Source organism: Dendrobates tinctorius, unplaced genomic scaffold, assembly GCF_039654945.1.
Source record: "Dendrobates tinctorius isolate UK_male_01 unplaced genomic scaffold, ASM3965494v1 ptg000083l, whole genome shotgun sequence".
Lineage (NCBI taxonomy): Eukaryota > Metazoa > Chordata > Amphibia > Anura > Dendrobatidae > Dendrobates > Dendrobates tinctorius.
The window spans coordinates 33,981,489-34,001,183 of record NW_027361751.1 but is presented as its reverse complement, the minus strand read 5'-3'; the positions used below and the strand labels follow the sequence as shown (position 1 = coordinate 34,001,183).

The 19,695-nt window shown below is 43.7% G+C and overlaps 2 protein-coding genes across 10 annotated transcripts in view; one reads left to right on the top strand and one right to left on the bottom strand.

Annotated features, from left to right (window-relative positions):
* LOC141097192 (3',5'-cyclic-AMP phosphodiesterase 4D) overlaps nucleotides 1-19,695 on the bottom strand; it is a 1,243,227-nt gene that overhangs the window by 448,116 nt on the left and 775,416 nt on the right. The gene's annotated exons all lie outside the window — the stretch shown is intronic.
* LOC141097053 (uncharacterized) lies at nucleotides 7,275-16,560 on the top strand. The gene is made up of 3 exons (XM_073584012.1): nucleotides 7,275-7,351; nucleotides 14,595-15,002; nucleotides 15,113-16,560. The coding sequence occupies exons 1-3, from the start codon at nucleotides 7,275-7,277 to the stop codon at nucleotides 16,506-16,508; spliced, it is 1,881 nt and encodes a 626-aa protein (XP_073440113.1). The 3' UTR covers nucleotides 16,509-16,560.

The following is a 19,695-nucleotide window of genomic DNA, read 5'->3' as shown; positions in this document are numbered from 1 at the left end:
TTCTTTAATAATTATTTCATATCTTTTTGAATACTGATGTTTAGGTCCCTGCAGGACATTTAGGCTTTACCTAAGTGTAATGGTGAAGCAGTGATCTATTGAATCATAGAATCATAGAATCATAGAATCGTAGAGTTGGAAGGGACCTCCTGGGCCATCTGGTCCAACCCCCTGCTCAAAGCAGGATTCGCTAAATCATCCCAGTCAGATGTCTGTCCAGCCTCTGTTTGAAGACTTCCATTGAAGGAGAACTCACCACTTCTCGTGGCAGCCTGTTCCACTCATTGATCACTCTAACTGTCAAAAAGTTTTTTCTAATATCTAATCTGTGTCTCCTCCCATTCAGTTTCATCCCATTGCTTCTAGTCTTTCCTTGTGCAAATGAGAATAAAGTTGATCCTTCTACAATGTGACAGCCTTTTAGATATTTGTAGACAGCTATTAAGTCTCCTCTCAGTCTTCTCTTTTGCAAACTAAACATTCCCAAATCCTGCAACCTTTCCTCATAAGACAGGGTTTGCAGACCGGTCACCATTCTGGTCGCTCTTTTCTGAACTTGCTCCAGTTTGTTGATGTCTTTTTTAAAATGTGGTGCCCAAAACTGGACACAATATTCCAGATGAGGTCTGACCAAAGAGGAGTAGAGGGAAATAATGACTTCACGTGATCTAGACTGTATGCTTCTGTTAATACATCCTAGAATTGCATTTGCCTTTTTTGCTGCTGCATCACACTGTTGACTCATATTCAGTCTGTGATCTATTAGTATACCCAAGTCTTTTTCACATGTGCTGTCACTTAGCCCTATTCCTCCCATTCTATATATGCTTTTTCCATTTTTATTGCCCAGATGTAGTACTTTGCATTTCTCCCTGTTAAAAACCATTCTGTTAGTTGCTGCCCACTTCTCCAGTTTATTTAAATCTTTTTGAATCCTCTCTCTCTCTTCTCTAGTATTAGCTATCCCTCCTAGCTTTGTGTCATCAGCAAATTTAATCAGTTTACCCTCAATTCCTTCATCTAAATCGTTGATAAAGATGTTGAACAATACAGGGCCCAGGACAGAGCCCTGTGGTACCCCACTTGAGACATTCTTCCAACTGGATGTGCAGCCATTTACGACCACTCTTTGGGTCCGATCACTAAGCCAGTTATGAATCCACCTAACAGTTGCCTTGTCCATTCCATACTTAATCATTTTTTCAATAAGGATTGTATGAGAGACTTTGTCAAATGCTTTGCTGAAGTCAAGATATACTATATCTACAGCATTTCCTTGATCCACCCAATCAGTGATACCGTCATAGAAGGAAATTAAGTTAGTCTGACATGACTTATTAGTTACAAACCCATGCTGACTCTGTTTAATCACTTCATTCTTATCCAGGTATTGACATACATGTTGTTTAATAATTTGTTCAAAGATCTTTCCTGGTATAGAAGTCAGACTCACTGGCCTATAGTTACCTGGGTCCACCTTCTTCCCCTTTTTGAAGATAGGAACAACATTTGCTCTTCTCCAGTCTTCTGGCACTTCTCCTGTTCTCCAAGAATTTTCAAAGATTATAGAGAGGGGTTCAAAAATTTCTTCTGCTATCTCCTTCAGTACTCTGGGGTGTAATTCATCTGGACCTGGAGACTTGAATTCATTTAGGCTAGCTAAGTGTTTCCTCACTATCTTTCTGTTTATAGATATCCTGGATTCTTCTATTCCCTTAATAGGACAGTGAATAACAGTTGATGTTACATTTCCTTTCTGAGAGAAAACAGATGCAAAATAGGAATTTAAAAGTTCAGCCTTCTCAACATCCTGTCTTACCATTTCATCATTTTCATCCTGTAAAAATCCTATAGCATCTTTGACTTTTCTTTTACTTTTGACATATCCCCAAAATCCTTTATTATTGCTTTTGACATCTCTTGCAAGCCTCAATTCATTTTCAGCTTTAGCTAATCTGATTTGTGCCCTGCAGGTTCTGCAGACAGCATTATATTCTTCTTTAGATATGCCTCCCTCTTTCCATTTTATAAACATTTTTTTCTTCCTTTTTAGCATGTGCTTAAGTTCTGTGTTCATCCATCCTGGTTTCCTTAACTGCTTCCTATTCTTCCCTCTTTTCGGAATTGTTAACAACTGTGCTTTGAGAATTTCATTTTTCAAGATTTCCCATCCTTCCTGGACATTTTTGTCTTTAAGGATATCCAGCCATTGGATCCCTCCAATTCTCTTTCTGAATCCCTTAAAATCTGCCTTTCTGAAATCTAACCTTGACGCCTGAGTCTTCACAGGTCTTCCGCCTCTAGTTATCCAAAATTCTAAAATAGCATGGTCGCTACCTCCTAGGGTCCCAGCCACTTTTACCTCCTCAACCATTTCCTCCCTGTTTATAAGGATTAGATCCAAGGTAGCAGTTCCCCTTGTTTTCTCCCTTACCTTTTGGAAGATAAAGTTGTCAGCAAGAGAGGATAAGAATTTCCTTGACCTGTTAGTTTTGCCTGAGAGAGATTCCCAACAAATGTCTTTGCTCCACCATTACGTTTAACTATTAGTGATGAGCGAACATTCTCTGTTAGGGTGTTATCATCCGGCATCTTCGTGTGCTAATTGAGTGACTTCGGCATGCAGGAAAAATATGTTTGAGTCCCCGCACTTGCATTTCTTGCCGCTGTTTGACAGCCGCAACACATGCAGGGATTCCTGTTTGTTAGGCAGTCCCTGCATGTGTTGCGGCTGTCGAACAGCTGCGAGATATGCAGGAGCGGAGACTCAAACATGTTAATCGAGCACGCCGTCGTCACTGGGTCAGTACCCAAACAAATGCCACAATAGTGAACAAGGTCTAAGTCCAATAGATCCAATTTGATGAGTATAATGTGTGGCCATGTTGAATATGTCAAGTAACAAGTGCATTGTCCATATATCCAAAAAACAGTTTCAACTTGTCATTAATCAGTGGCCAATTTCACCAGATTAAAAAAATAATTTTTTTGCTACAAAATGACCCAGTGCAGATGAACAAGTGCTTGAATGACGTTAGTGACATCAGTGATAAAGCCTAATCCCGCACTGTGCAGAATGTCAGGGCACTTATCTGCGGCTCATAAAGGTTCTCTGAATTTTGCATGTAATGTGACTAGTGGATGTGATGTACCGCAGTGGTCTCGCTGTCATCCTCCGCTGTGTTAGTGGCACATACTTTTCTAACTATTTATAGGGGTCGGGGCAATCTGTCATGAGACTCCAAGTAAACAGGTCATTTATGTCACAACAACAGGCCTTAAAATAAACTGTGGCTGAGCACTTCATGTCACATTGTGAACAGCTCAATGGATTGAGATTTGTGATTCTCCCTCTGAAATTAAAACATTGTCATTTTCATTTTAGCTTTGTTCTGATGAGAAATAATCAGTTTACCCCTACTGAAAGGCTATGTACGAAGTCAGGAATTTCGATTATTTCTCCCTTACAGTTTTCTAACAGTTTTGCCTCATTTCAAGTACTGGACCTTTTCTAATAAAGATTAAATGCTGTATTTTCAGACAACTTCCACAAAAAATACACTTCTAATTAGTACCAGATTTGCATGTTTGAAAACAGGTATCCTAGCTAGGCCATACCATCATACAATTACAGAACAGAGGAAAAAGGAGTCCAGAAAAGCTTGATTAAATTCATTAAAACCAGGTGAGGTTCTAAAATGTTGTCACTAGTGAAAAAAGGTGGTAACAGGTGGCTGAACAAGAATATCTCTCAATATAATATACACAGTCTTGTATTTGGGTTATTAACCACAATAAGAGTTATTTACCACGCCATATATGCATGGTATCGAGAACTATAAGAAGCAGTATTGCATTTGTATCTGTCATGGATTTACAATGACAGAGAGGAGCCAGAAGACCGCAGCGTCTGGTTTCTCCTACTCCTGCACTGATTAGAAGCACTTCACCTTCATATTAACCGGTGCTAGTTTCTTTTAGCAGCGCAGGGGTTAATCTCCTCAGTTGAGAGCTCCTGGAAGCTTTCCTGCATTAAGGCTCCCAGCTGTTCACCGTTACCCACTCCCATCTCCTATATAATCTGGGCCCTGGCTAGCACTCATTGTCAGAGTTAGCTGTTGCTGCATAGCTGGAGGTTGTCGGAGGTTGTTATTTGGGGTGTTTGGGCGATTTATCTGTGACTGTTTCTAGGTTTTGTTTGTGTGATAATTCCCCTTCTTCTACTTTGGTTCAACCCCATCCTCCGCTCCCCGGTGCGTTCCTGTGTTGTCTGTGTGAGTGTATTTGAATGATTGGTATTTTTTTTTATCCCTGTTCATATTACATTGTTAGTCTGGTTAGTGTATTATGGTACTTTACTACTCCCCTCTTCCCTGGGTGGGAAAGTTTACAGACTAAAGGTGGATTCAGGAACTAAGGCAAGCTACGTGGCTCCGAGGTCTTCACCATCAGAAGTAATCTGGGGAACAGGACAAGCTAGGGAGCTCCTAGCGTTAGGGATCCGCTGGTCCTTGGACACCCGACAACAGAGTTGTGACAATATCATCCACAGCAGACATATGAGAGAAGGTGACTACCCTCACCCAAGTTCTCTTGTTGCCAGCGGTTTAGACATTAATTGCTGTGTGTTGAGCTATTTACAGGGCACATCATATTTACAGTGCTATATAAGGTGTACATTAAATACTTTAAATTGTTTCAAAGTGTCATATCTTCAGTGTTGTCCCATGAAAAGACATCATAAAGCATTTACAAAAATGTGAAGGGTGTACTCAATTTTGTGAGATAATGTATGTTCCAAGGGCTTGTTCACAAGTTGCATTTTTGCTGCATTTTTTTTTCAGTTAATGCAGCGTTTCACAGCTCCAGCAAAGTAAATGAGATTTCTGAAATCTCAAACACATTCTGCTTATTTTTTCCTAGCAGATTTGAACCATTAAAGAGTTTTTTCCAATCTTCAGAATTTCAACTCTCTCAATGCTTTTGCAGCTTTTTTCACCTACTCAAATAAATGAGGAAAAAACGCACGTACAAAAACTCATCAAAAATGCACTCAAAAACATGACAAATACCTACATATTTTACGCAGCGTTTTCCTGCCAATAAGTTGCTGCAAATACTGGATGTGGGCACACACTTTTTTTTAAATTTTGTCTGTAAAAGCTTGCAGCACATTGACACTGTACACAGGAATGTAGCCTTATGATGTATAGCAGAGTCCCTTAGTATATAGTGTACTCACTTATTATGCATAGTGACGTCCTTAGTTACATAGTTTCATCTTTCATTATATATAACATCGTCCCTTATTACGTACCATCCTCTCTAATTATATATGGTGCCGTCCTTTATTATAGTGTATTCTTGTTATTTTTCTTAACAAGGGCACTGTGTAATAAGAGACGGCAATACACCGTACATAATAAAGGAGACTATGTAAGATTATATATATCCATATATATATCTCCTTCTGTATTCCCCTCTGATCTCCTCTTCCCACATTCGCATACAAGATTTCTCCCGCACATCCCCCCTACTCTGGAACTCTCTACCACAACATATCAGACTCTCGTCTTCTATGGAAAACTTCAAAAAGAACCTGAAGACCTACCTCTTCCAACAAGCCTACAACCAGCAGTAACCACCGATCCACCAAACCACTACACGACCAGCTCTACCCTCACCTTCTGTATCCTCACCCATCCCTTGTAGATTGTGAGCCCTCGTGGGCAGGGTCCTCTCTCCTCCTGTACCAGTCGTGACTTGTATTGTTTAAGATTACTGTACTTGTTTTTATTATCTATACCCTTGTCACATGTAATGCACCATGGAATAAATGGCGCTATAATAATAAATAATAATTATACAGGTATAATAATTATACATATAGAGTATATCTGTAGCTTTGTCGCCATAAAAGCAGGGGGGTCCCAGACACATTTCTTGCACAGTGGCGCCAAGCAAACAGTGTCTGTCCCTGAGATATGAGATAGACAGATAATAGATAGAGAAAAATGAAGCAGCACAACATGTAAAAAAAAAATGCAACCAAAAACAAAAAAAAAAATCACGGTGCAAGCCTCCTGGACTAACAATCCCATAATCCGTCAGATACCGTATATAAAGATAAAAGTCAGCACTCCATTAATATGAAAAAAAAGAGTGGACTTTATTAGCCAATGTGGTGATGTTTTGGTCCTACTACAGAACTTTTCTCAAACACAAAAAGACAGCACAGAATAGCAAATGTGCAAAAATACCCTGCAGTAAAAAATATGACAATAATCAGCAAGTGCTGGTAAAAAGATGACAACAAATACAGGGTATTTAGTCTATACGTTTTTTTGCAAAAAAGTGTATACCAAGCCACTCCACCTCGTCAAGGTAACCCTTAATGGAGCAGTCCCTATCTAATGTGTTTAAAACCTGAACATATGAACAGTGTCTAAATGAACAGGATTAAGACAGGCGCTTCCTAGTGTGGGCATGTGGTGTAAGATGGCTCTTTATGTGCATGTCACACAAGAGAGGGGTGGGGTCTCTCAAACCATGCAAAAACAAGGAAAAAAGGATTAAAAACACATGTAACATGCACAAATGTGAACATGTCGGTCGGACAGTGTTCATACCACCCACTGAGAACCTTTCTCAAGCTGGGAAGTCAGTCAGAAGTTGTGGTCACAAGATGGTGGCGAGGGACCAAAGCGTGACCGGGAAGCGCTGAAGACCGTGACTGGCAATTATAATACTAGGAGAAGGGAACTTACATTGGTAGCACCACTCCAGCACTGAAATAAAAAGAAAAAACCCACTGGAGTGGTGCTTTAAAGTGATATTCCCCTCTTCATGGATTGACATTGTTGCAAAGTGCTTGTAACAAAAAAAAAAAAAAAGAAAACAGCGCTTTTGCAAAGTACTGATTATTAGCTTTGCAGGCGCTAGTGAGTGACTGACACTTTTCATTTATTTACAGCTCATTGCCTAGGAGACCGACCACCGCTGTTGTCTAGCCTGTAAACAGGGTACAAAGGCTGGGCGGGATTAGAAAATCACCATGATCCTGGCCAACTCAAAACCGGAACAGAAAAGAGCTTGTAAGCACTGCGAAAGTTCTGATCTATAGCATTGGTGGTCGTTTTCCAAGGCAACAAGCTTTTAAGTTAATAAAAAGTGTTAATATCTCAAGAACGGATGCAAATTTTAATTAGTAAGTTGTCATAACCCTTTAATGCCAAGCATGAAACAGAAGATTGCAAAGCCCAGATTTTTGCACAATGTCGTATACAGCTTTCCGTTGTAGAAGAGAAGATATTCTCGGCTTGGAGAGGTTGTACTACACTCCAGACAGATTGTATGTGCAGGGTTAAGCCTGTCATCTCACTAAATGCTAATCCAACTGGTACAGACAGAGGAAGCGAATGTGGATTACCACACACATTTACATAGGTCTACTTTTTATGCCTTCATGATAGATGTAAACGAGAAAACAATAAAATTGTGGAAATAGCCAAAAGACATATATAATGTGACTGGGGCTGGTCACTAACCCGAGACCCTTAATAATACCACACGTGACACACAATGACGTTAGATATAGTTACCTGTAGGATTTCAAAAATCTCATCCTCATCTTTGTTCTGGGTGACAGGCGAAGGCCGGGGGCTCCGGATGATTCCAACAGGAAGGCCATGAAAAGGGCAATGTTAATCCAGTGTGGAAAATATGATCCAGATGGTGACAAAAATAAATAACCAGACCGGCATACAGGGGGTTTTGTGTAAAAACCATACAGCGCGCCTGATATTTTGGGGGATTCTGCTAGCACGTAAGTGCCAGGATAAGGGGACAAACACAGGCGGGGAGGGATAACCAGGATTTCCTCCTGAGCGACACCTGCCCTAATAGCGACAAGATGCTGCTTTATTGAAGTGGGAATCTCTGGCCGGCTAAGTCAGATTACCAGAATAGCACTCGGTGAAAACACGGCTCACGTGCGGCAGCGTCTTAATATGACCGGACGTGTTGTATTCTCCATCATTGGGCACTGGGTCAATGAGAAGGAGTTCAGCGCGGGCATGTAAACACACCGGATTAGCAGTTTTCTCATTGAGACTTGCACTGTTTGAGGAGTAAAAAAGAAAAAAAAAAACTGCTGGGTTTTTTCCGCCCATCCATGATCTGACCCTTTAAGTTTTTTTTCACAAAGATTTTTATTTTATTTATTTTTTCTGACTTGTAAAAAAACAGAATGCATTTTAAAAGACTTTAGTAGCTTTAAATTACAAAAAATAATAAAATAATAACAATGAAAAAACACATGAAAATTGATAAACCTAGAGCTTGCGGGGTTCGCAAAAAAAAAAAAAGAAAAAAAACTTACAGCTAACATCTAGCTACAGGAGTTTTTTTGCACAAAAAAACAAGAAAAATGCAGATCTGTGGAGCAGCTTTAGGCTTGACTATAAAAAACAAAAAAATGTTCCCATTCTCAACAGAAAAGTGGTACAATTTTTTGTCACTTGTCATCCGTGGCTGGTCCGTTTTTTTTTTATTATTCAGCAGCCATTAATCTTTTACAATTAGAGTTTCCTCGGTTAGAGGACTGCAACGTATGTGTAAAAATTGGTTATTTTACTGATGGTCCGTATGGCATCCAATTTTTTTCTCGCACTGTCCGATTTCCGAGTGCTAGCTCAGGATGCTGAAATTTTTTTTCTCATGCCGAATACATCAGAGAAAAGAAAAAAAAAAAAAACCACAGCTCTGCACGGCCTCATTGAATAATATTGGTCTGTGTGCAATCCATTTTTTTGACAGATTTATACACTCGTGTGAACTATAACTTTTGCACCATACTTTTGGCAGCAGCCGCACCACGCCTGTAGAAAATCGTTTCAGGTCTCATCTGTTTTTTCCCCTCATACATGAAAAACCGAATTTCTTCCAAACAGGTGTGTTGGATCCATTTTCGGTGCATGTTTCGTTTTTTACATTCCATGCATCATCTGTTTTTTTGTTTTGTTTTTTATATATATATATATATATATATATATATATATTGTAGGGATGTGACTCGCTCAGGTGCAGCGGGAGACAATTATGAGGCAGGTTCTTCCCAAAGTTCATGAGGTTTATTTGCTCCATAAACCATAAATCAGCGTATCACCAAAATAGCCTCTAGCTTAGGCACAAAAGAACATAAACGTCCGTGGCTTCAGACTCGGACTGAGAGTCTCAGCACATGCTGGGAGCTGTAGTCCTCCCCATATACACTCTCTGTAGTGTCCCCCCTGGACACATGGAAGTCTGTCCACACTCAGACAGACTCCCTCCACACTCTCTCACATGTGCCAAACACCTCAATTACATAGCCCTGTAACCACACCCACAGGTGATCACATGGCTATGACATCACTAAAGGTTGTATACACACACACAGGCTTCCCTGACACAGTGTAACAGAAAGATCAGCAGTACCTCTGCTGATCAATACACCCTGGAGCCTGCATCCCAAGGCCACCCACCTTGAGACCCATAATGGTCATTTAGGACCCTGCTCCTGTTACCACACTGAATGTGCCTGTACACCCGTCCTGGGACACCCACACAGCGCCCCCTAGCTGACATAGTGGTAACTACACCACATACCTCCCCCCTCTGTTCAAACTTGTGGGGTTGAACACATGACATCACCCAGGGATCTTGAGACCTGGCACCCATGTCACCTTGCCCTACCAGTCGGGAGGACCATCTCCGTCTGTTTCGGTAGTCATACTGCATATTTACGTTAGGCCTCCCCTGCCCCCAGCGGTCAGTATCTCGGCCTTGGGCTTTGGCCTTCCCGTCAACGTCCGTCAGTGTGACCAGACACTCTTTAGTCTCCACCTGTCTGCAGTGTGCTTCATCACGCGACCTCTCTCTCACTGGCTGGCTCTCCCAGTTCGCACGGTCATGAGTCCCACGTCCAGCTGGGCCAACTGGCTGGTCTGAGTCTGACCCTCTGTCGCTATGTCCACCACCGAGTCTCATGCCTATGTTACTAAGATTAGAACGGCCACTTGCGGACTCTCGACGTTCTTGCCTTCGACTACCTGTCCTTTCATTCCTTGGAGGATCCCTTCGGGTCCTTACACCTTGGGTTGGAGGGGGACGCCACCTGACGTTCTCTATCTGCTCATTCATCTGCAGTCGATCCTGTCTTAGCTGCTCAATCTCCTTCAGGTACGCTACCCGATATTCCAGGAGCATGCGAAGCTTCCCAATGCTTTCCACCGAACCAACCACAATGACAGGAACCATGTCATCTTCAATAACGACTTGGATTTCACCAGCAGGTGGGATCCTCACTCTCTTCACACAGGATCGATTCACCATCTCCTGCATCACCTTTCCAAGTCTGCCAACGACTTTCCCCACCAGATTTCTGGGCACCGGAATTATGTCTTCCACAAAGCCCAGCCGACTTTGTGCTTCCCTTGCAAGCTCCAGACGTCGAGCGGCTTTCCATTTACGCTTCACGAGCATCTGTTTCGTGCGGAGACATTGTAGGTGCATCTCCTTCAGGACAGCCACCCTTTTCTCTGTGTCTTCCGTTTCTGCCAGTATCACCAACTGGTCTGTTTCTGGTGCCCAGCTCACACTATAGGCCTTTACTGCCTTTTTAAAGGTCTCATGCACACCTTCGCTGGCACACGCTTCTCGCACGTCTTCGGGTACCTCCATCACACACTTGAAGGTCATGGACTTGCTCTCATCCTGGACAGATGGCTCTGGGTTCCCCACGGACACTTCCCTCAAGGTATCTGCCAAGACCGGGTGACTGTCTTGTGCAGCTCTTGGCTCACCATCTTCCTGAGATTTACAGTCTTCAGGACCCTTTTCCAAGATGGGCTTTGACAGTTCTGCCTTGCTATCAGTCGGGCAAGGCCGCTGTACGTCTTCGCCCCTCCACTTCTCCTGCAGAAGACCTTTTACTACTCCACTGAGTTCTTGCAGAACTTTATCTTTCTCCTCTGCCAGGTAGCGACGCTCATCCTCTCTCCTGAGAATCTCCTGTTGATGCTTCTCTTGGGCCTCTCTGAGCACCTCCATATCTTCCAACAGGGTCTTGTTCATGGTTTTACACGCTGACAGGTGACCTCTGAGCTCAGAGACTTCCTTCTCCAGCTCATCCACTCTGTGCTCAGCTGCTTGCCTTAGGACTCTTTCCCGTTCGACATGTTCTGTTACAGTCTCCTTTATCAGCTGTATCTCACGATCTTGTTCTCTTTTGTCCATCACGTGTCGCACCACTACCTCTTTAATTATATCGTTAAAGGGTACCACTGGGTCAGTCACCCCAGTCGAGTGAACCCTCCATTTACCGTCCAGCACCAATGTGTCTAGTCCAGTCGTCTCATCTCCCAGCCCACCATCTGTCTTATCACGAGACGTCAGGTCCGTCAGTTGGGCAGGTGTACTTCTTCCTCTGGTCAGTTCTACCTCTGACCTGTCCATGTCAGGAGCCGTCACTGTCTCAGTGTCTGCTTGTCCCACAGTCGAAGCATCTCCATCGTCAGACCAAACGTCATCAAACAAAAGAAAGTCCCGGCCCCTCTCCCAGGCATAGACTAAGTCCCGTGGTATTCCTCTACCTTGGCACTCACCACCTTTGGTCCCCTCAAACACTACTGTGTCTACTGCGTAGTTCACCGTGACCCCGTGTTTACAGCGAACCCTGACATTTTTCTCGGTCAGAGAGAAAACGAGAGGAGTTCCTGTCAGAGTCACCTGACTCTCTGAGTCCAGCCGATCAAAGGCTCCTTCCCGGTGCAGCATCACTGTACACATCTGTGGCCCATCATTACTACCTGGAAAGGATATTCCACATTCTGAAAAAGACCTGCACATACACTGCGGTACTCCAGACATACCTACTGAGTCAACCAGTGCTGTCACTTCTTCACACTTGGCCACTTTCTGGACCACCACCCCACTTTGGGTTGCCACTCCAATTTGGGTCACCGCCCCCTTTTGGGACCCCACCCCTTTTTGGGTTACCACTCCAATTTGGGTCACCGCCCCCTTTTGTGACTCCACCCCTTTTTGGGTTACCACTCCAATTTGTGTCACCGCCCCCTTTTGGGACTCCACCCTTTTTTGGTTACCACTCCCTTTTGGGTCACCGCCCCCTTTTGGGATTTCCCCATGTCCGTTCTGCAGAACTTCTTATGCCACAGTTCACACAGTACAGTTTGTCTTTTAACGATACCACACAAGTCTTTGTTGGCACCACCACAGCTCCTGCTGTCACTGATCACCGGCACCTCCGGCTGCTGTTCACACATGCACAGCGGCTGGTATCACTGCAGCTCCTGCTGCGCAGTCTTCGTGGACCCACCGATCCACCAGAAGCCGCTTGTCCCCTTCTTAACCCCGCCGGGTTACCGGAAACCGCTTGTCACCCTCAAAGATAAAAACCACAAAAGTGCGCCCATAGGGCCTTACCAGTGCAGGTATAATGGGTTATGAAGCAATAATACAGGGTACTCACCCTTAATAGTTGTGTAAAGCCACAACTACTGTATCCGCTTAGGCTGGTTTCACATTTGCGTTTTTTAGCGCTGGAAAAAAACGCATACGTGCGCATGCGATTTTTCCCCTATATTTAACATGGGTGCGCATACATGCGCGCTTGTAAGCGCATGTATGCGATTTTCATGCGCTGCGTTTTTTTGGGGTGTGCGTTGGTATTTTCCAGACGCTGCATGTTGCATTTTTTGGCCCTGGAAAAAAGCGCATGCGCACGTATGCGCACGTTTTGCGCTAAAAATGGCCATTATAGCCTATGGATGCGCATACGTGCGCACTGGCATGCGCAGGTATGCGATTTTTTAGCGCTGCGTTTTTTGGGTGGTGTCCACTTTTTATCCTAGTTAGAATCTTCTAAAGTAAAAAAAAAAAAGTCTATATAAAGGAGGTGCCTGCCAAAACTCTGCCACTACTACACAGAGATTGAAGAGCAGACAGTCAACCAAGAACCCATTATATCAGCGAAGAATGTGAGTATATTACATTATATGCCTGTCCTTTTAAATTATGTATGTACTAATGATTTTTATTATTTTTACATGCAGTATGTCTTCAGAATCAGAGTATTCCCCATTGCGGCAGAAATTGGCGCAAGCAGACCGTGAGGTGATTATTTTCGTGCATCTGGTAAGTATATCTGCTGCTTCTCCAAATCTCTTACATTTTTTTCAACTTTCTTAAGACATCGTCATCATCATCTGCGGACGGCACTAGTGAGGGCGAAGAGCAGGAGCAGCGAAGCCAAGTCCCGGTGGTGATACGGAATGTAAGTATCAAATGATTTGTAATGTTCTTTATTTTTTATCTTCTATTTTTACTCATTTTTTTGTTTCTTTTTTTGTAACTTTTTATTCAATTTAAATTTGATTATTCTAATGAATGTGTTTTGTCTAGGTTCCACAACGGGATGAAGACGTCTACCTGGATAATGAGCAGCTCATCAGCCTGGTCCAGGAGCGTTCGCCGTTGTGGGACAGCCGTGACCGGCTGTACAAGGACAATGTGGTGACCCGGCGGCTATGGAATGAGGTGGCCGCAGCGTTGATGGATGGCTGGGACAGCGCCACAGCATCCTCCAAAAAGGCGTTTAGTGAGTATTTCCCTGCTCTGTATTGTGCCGCAGTGACTGTTGTCCTTGACGGCACTGTTGGGTTTCGTGCTAGGCGTATTCTAGCAGGAAACCCAACAGTGTCATCGGGGTCTACAGTGACTGCTTTGAGTATTGTATTGCTACATTGTGCCGCAGTGACTGTTGTCCTTGACGGCACTGTTGTGTTTCGTGCTAGGCGTATTCTAGCAGGAAACCCAACAGTGTCATCGGGGTCTACAGTGACTGCTTTGAGTATTGTATTGCTACATTGTGCCGCAGTGACTGTTGTCCTTGACGGCACTGTTGTGTTTCGTGCTAGGCGTATTCTAGCAGGAAACCCAACAGTGTCATCGGTGTCTACAGTGACTGCTTTGAGTATTGTATTGCTACATTGTGCCGCAGTGACTGTTGTCCTTGACGGCACTGTTGGGTTTCGTGCTAGGCGTATTCTAGCAGGAAACCCAACAGTGTCATCGGGGTCTACAGTGACTGCTTTGAGTATTGTATTGCTACATTGTGCCGCAGTGACTGTTGTCCTTGACGGCACTGTTGGGTTTCGTGCTAGGCGTATTCTAGCATGAAACCCAACAGTTTCATCGGGGTCTACAGTGACTGCTTTGAGTATTGTATTGCTAGATTGTGCCGCAGTGACTGTTGTCCTTGACGGCACTGTTGGGTTTCGTGCTAGGCGTATTCTAGCAGGAAACCCAACAGTGTCATCGGGGTCTACAGTGACTGCTTTGAGTATTGTATTGCTACATTGTGCCGCAGTGACTGTTGTCCTTGACGGCACTGTTGGGTTTCGTGCTAGGCGTATTCTAGCAGGAAACCCAACAGTGTCATCGGTGTCTACAGTGACTGCTTTGAGTATTGTATTGCTACATTGTGCCGCAGTGACTGTTGTCCTTGACGGCACTGTTGGGTTTCGTGCTAGGCGTATTCTAGCAGGAAACCCAACAGTGTCATCGGTGTCTACAGTGACTGCTTTGAGTATTGTATTGCTACATTGTGCCGCAGTGACTGTTGTCCTTGACGGCACTGTTGGGTTTCGTGCTTGGCGTATTCTAGCAGGAAACCCAACAGTGTCATCGGGGTCTACAGTGACTGCTTTGAGTATTGTATTGCTACATTGTGCCGCAGTGACTGTTGTCCTTGACGGCACTGTTTTTTTTTTATCAACAGTGGACAAAGTCCGAACACGTTGGCGTTCAATCAAGGACCGCTTCAACAGTGATGTTCGTGCTGAGGGCCAGGTTCGCAGTGGATCTGCGTCAAGGACCAGAACTAGATACCGTCACTATCACGCGTTGCAGTTCCTAAGACCGGTCCTTGCCACAAGATCGTAAGTATTATACATTTTGGGTTTTTATTTTTATTAATCTGTGTTTTTCTAATCCACAGCTGATGCTTCTTGTAAAGGCATGGTAGTAATGATTTTCCTTTCTTCCACAGCACCTGGAGCAGCACCCTGCAACCTGGCCCTGGAGCGGTCCTTCCTCGGACGTCCTCTGACCCGTCCCAGCCATCCGAAAGCCAGGAAGCACCTTGCAGGTCAGCCACACACACAGCTGGTGACCAGGAAGCTGGGCCATCAGGTGTTCCCCTGTCCCAGGTCTCTGCCACTGGTTATGCGGGCACTACCCGCCAGCGGCAGAGGGCCTTGGACAGGAATGTCTTGCCCGAGTTTATGCATTTGAGCGAGACATTTAATTCCAGCCTCAAGTCACTGTCCGACAGAGTTGAAAGCGGTTTTGCACTCATGGAACGTGGTTTTAACCACTTTGAACACCGCTTCAATTCTGTAGAACAGCGCCTTGACCGTCTGGAGGCCGACCTCAACAGACCAGCACACCATTTTTTTAGTAAGATTGAAAAGGGCATGGCGGAACACCTTAGTCCTGATCAACAGCTGAATGTGCTGCAGGCCTGCAACAATGCTTTCTTGCAGGCTATGCAGCATAATCGGTACGGTCAGCAGTCAGTGGTGTCCTTTCCACCTGTGCCACCATTGACTCGCTTCACCTCACTACCGACTTGTGCTGCATACCACTGCACGGACACCTCTATTCAAAGCCAGGACACCCACCGTTACACCACCACAAGTCTGAGTGCAGCTGGTCACTTCACCGACACCACCATGGCAAGCGCTGCTCCTGTCTGGAGCACCACCGCCAATCCCATGCATGCGTGGAGCTCAGCCACCACTAGGCAAACATGGAACAGCCCTGCCGCTACAACAACATGTAGTAGCCCTGCCACCACCACTCTGCAAACCTGGGCCATCACTGCCGCCACCAGTCCTCCTGCAAGGACGAGCACTGACAACGAAGAGCAGCATCAGCCACCTCAGCAGCAGCAGCCAACTCAGCAGCAGCAGCCACCTCAGCAGCAGCCGCCACCTCAGCAGCAGCAGCCACCTCAGCAGCAACCACCTCAGCAGCAGCAGCCACCTCAGCAGGAGCCGCCACCTCAGCAGCAGCCGCCACCTCAGCAGCAGCCGCCACCTCTGCAGCAGCAGCCGCCACCTCAGCAGCAGCAGCCATACCAGCAGACGGGGGACCTACATTCCATATTTGCCCCTACTTCAAGGCGAAATCAATCAAGGCGGGCATTGGGCCAAAGTCGGTCCAGGCACACAAGCCTACGGCGACATGCCATTACAACTAATGTAACTGAACAGATTTCCTCTCCTACAAGTGTTCCAAGTTTAATTCCCTTAACTGGACTACCTTCCCCCACAAGTTTTGTTGCCCCTTCCCCTCAAACACCGTCTTCAACTGCAAGTGTTGCATATTCCCTGCACACCCCCAAATTGAAACCATCTGCCCCCAAACGCCGTAAAAAATAATTTTTTTTTTGTGATAAAAAATAAATTTACATTTGTGGTTCACCATTAATAAGTTTCATTAATGTTGTTTGCGCCGCTCACACACACTGATGGGTAAATACATGTTAAAAACCAACCCAAGGGCTAGTATAGTCATATGTGAAATAACATGGACTAGTATAGTCATTCCAAGGCCTAGTGTAATAACTCTAGTTTTACCAAATAGAATCTGGTGTCATGAAAAACAAACTGTTGAAACTTGTCTAAAAAATAAGTTTCTTTCTAGTTTCACCAGTTTGTTTTTTGTGAAACAAGATGCTAGTTGTTAAAAATCGAGTTATTACAGTAGGCCTTGGTATGACTATACTAGGCCGTGGTATTTCACATATGACTATACTAGTAGGCCCAAGGCCTACTATACTCATATTTGAAATACCACGGCCTAGTATAGTCATTCCAAGGCCTAGTGTAATAACTCTAGTTTTACCAAATAGAATCTGGTTTCATGAAAAACAAACTGTTGAAACTTGTCTAAAAAATAAGTTTCTTTCTAGTTTCACCAGTTTGTTTTTTGTGAAACAAGATGCTAGTTGTTAAAAATGCTAGTTGTTAAAAATCGAGTTATTACAGTAGGCCTTGGTATGACTATACTAGGCCGTGGTATTTCACATATTACTATACTACTAGCCCCAAGGCCTAGTATACTCATATTTGAAATACCACGGCCTAGTATAGTCATTCCAAGGCCTAGTGTAATAACTCTAGTTTTACCAAATAGAATCTGGTTTCATGAAAAACAAACTGTTGAAACTTGTCTAAAAAATAAGTTTCTTTCTAGTTTCACCAGTTTGTTTTTTGTGAAACAAGATGCTAGTTGTTAAAAATGCTAGTTGTTAAAAATCGAGTTATTACAGTAGGCCTTGGTATGACTATACTAGGCCGTGGTATTTCACATATTACTATACTACTAGCCCCAAGGCCTAGTATACTCATATTTGAAATACCACGGCCTAGTATAGTCATTCCAAGGCCTAGTGTAATAACTCTAGTTTTACCAAATAGAATCTGGTTTCATGAAAAACAAATTGTTGAAACTTGTCTAAAAAATAAGTTTCTTTCTAGTTTCAACACTTTGTTTTTGGTGAAACAAGATGCTAGTTGTTAAAAATCGAGTTATTACAGTAGGCCTTGGTATGACTATACTAGGCCGTGGTATTTCACATATTACTATACTACTAGCCCCAAGGCCTACTATACTCATATTTGAAATACCACGGCCTAGTATAGTCATTCCAAGGCCTAGTGTAATAACTTGTAATGGAGCAGATTACATGAGCAGATTACATTCATCCACTCAATGCTGACTTGTATTCCCCATGGACTTTCATTGGGGTTGGGTTTTGAGGGTTGTGTTTTGAGAAAATCACATACTTTGTTTTAAACTAGTTGCACAATTTTCTCTTGAAAAAAAATGGTTTCCTGATTCATGGCCTGCAGCTTTGCTCATTCCAATATATTTCACGCAGACTAGCAATGCTGCATTTTAACTCGTATGTGTATTTACCTGCCCAGGTGTGTGAACATAACAAAATTCAGTTATACATGGGAAGTTTTTTAATTAATTGGAGTTTAAAAAATATAGTGCACTCAGTAATGGTATCAAATAAGGATTTTTATTACCATAAACAACAACATTACACCATTTCATCTTGCCAGTGCACCCGTCCTACATCAGAAATAAAGTAGGCCGCAAATTTGTCCCTCATTTGGCCAACTTCAACGGATGACCTGAGAGTGTGCTGAGTGAATTCAGGCAATGGGTTAGGAGCATCATCGTCCAGTTCAAAGGTCGTGTGCTCTTTAGCCATCACAAAGTTATGTAGAACCACACAGGCCTTCACCACCTCATCGACTGTTTCAAGTTTAAGATTAATGGCCGTGCCCAGAATTCGCCATCTGGAAACAAGAATCCCAAAAGCACACTCGACAGTTCTTCTGGCCCTGGTCAGCCTGTAATTAAAAATTTTTTTGGTGTGGTCCAAGTCCCGGCTGGAGTAGGGTTTCAGTAAGTTTCCGCACATTTGAAAAGCCTCATCGCCAACCATTACAAAGGGCAGTGGCGGAGCTTCGGTGTGAGGAAGAGGCCGTGGCATAGGGAAATTAAATTGGTTGCCATACAACCTCCGGCCCATGTCTGAGTTTTTAAAAGCCTGCGAGTCATTACCACGGCCAAATGCTCCAATGTCCACTGCTACAAACATACATCCGGCATCCGCAATTGCAATGAGTACTATTGAAAAGTACTTTTTGTAATTATAGTACTCAGATCCCGTTCTTTGGGGTTTGATGATCCGTATGTGTTTCCCATCAACAGCTCCCAAACAGTTGGGAAAATTGCATACTGTCCAGAATTTGTCAGCAATTTCCATCCACTTTTCAGCGGTGGGCAGGGGCATAAATTCTGGGCAAAGAACATTCCAGAGAGCCCGGCAGGTGTCAGCAACAATTCCAGACAAGGTAGAGATTCCAATACGGTACTGGAAGTGTAGTGAGGATAGGGTTTCTCCAGTCGCCAGGAATCTGTGAACAGACAAAGAAGTAAAATTAATATTTATGTATATTATTTTTAAAAACTATAAAAAAAAATATTAGTACATTCACGAAAACTAATTACCCAAGGTTTTGAATACTAAATTTACAAAAAAAAACATCAGACCACACCCCTTTGTTTTTAAAACATACCGTAATGTCACCAGTAGCCGTTCCTCAGGAGGAATCGCACGACGGAGCTGTGTGTCCTGTCTCCGGATGGATTGTTGGACACGAGCAAGCAAATCCATGAAACTTTCGTGGGACATCCGGATATAATCAGTAAATTTCTCCGGGTTTGCACGTAGCTCGCTGCAGAGGGTGTGGTATGCCCCACGGCTCTCCCGGAGTTCAACAATCGGATGTATCCACATACGCCGCCGTCTTCGCTGCCTCTCTCTCTTCCTTTGTTCATGGCAAGCAACTGCATACGCCTGAGCCATCGCGATGTCCAAATCCAAGTTGAAGTGAAAACTCTTCCAGCGCAGATCCATGGTCACGAGAAGAATCAAGCAAATATGAAGAATACTGTAGACAGGGTCTATATATATTAACATACCACACCCACAATGAAGTCCCATTGGTCTTGTGTGTTGTTGAATGGTTGTTTTTTCTTTTT

Bases quoted from the DNA above. Each gene is read 5' to 3' on its own strand.
- LOC141097053 (XM_073584012.1), top strand. From the start codon at position 7,275: ATGTCGTATACAGCTTTCCGTTGTAGAAGAGAAGATATTCTCGGCTTG. The intron at 7,352-14,594 runs GTATGTGCAGGG...GTTTCGTGCTAG, and splicing joins TACTACACTCCAGACAGATT to GCGTATTCTAGCAGGAAACC. The intron at 15,003-15,112 runs GTAAGTATTATA...TTTCTTCCACAG, and splicing joins CCGGTCCTTGCCACAAGATC to CACCTGGAGCAGCACCCTGC.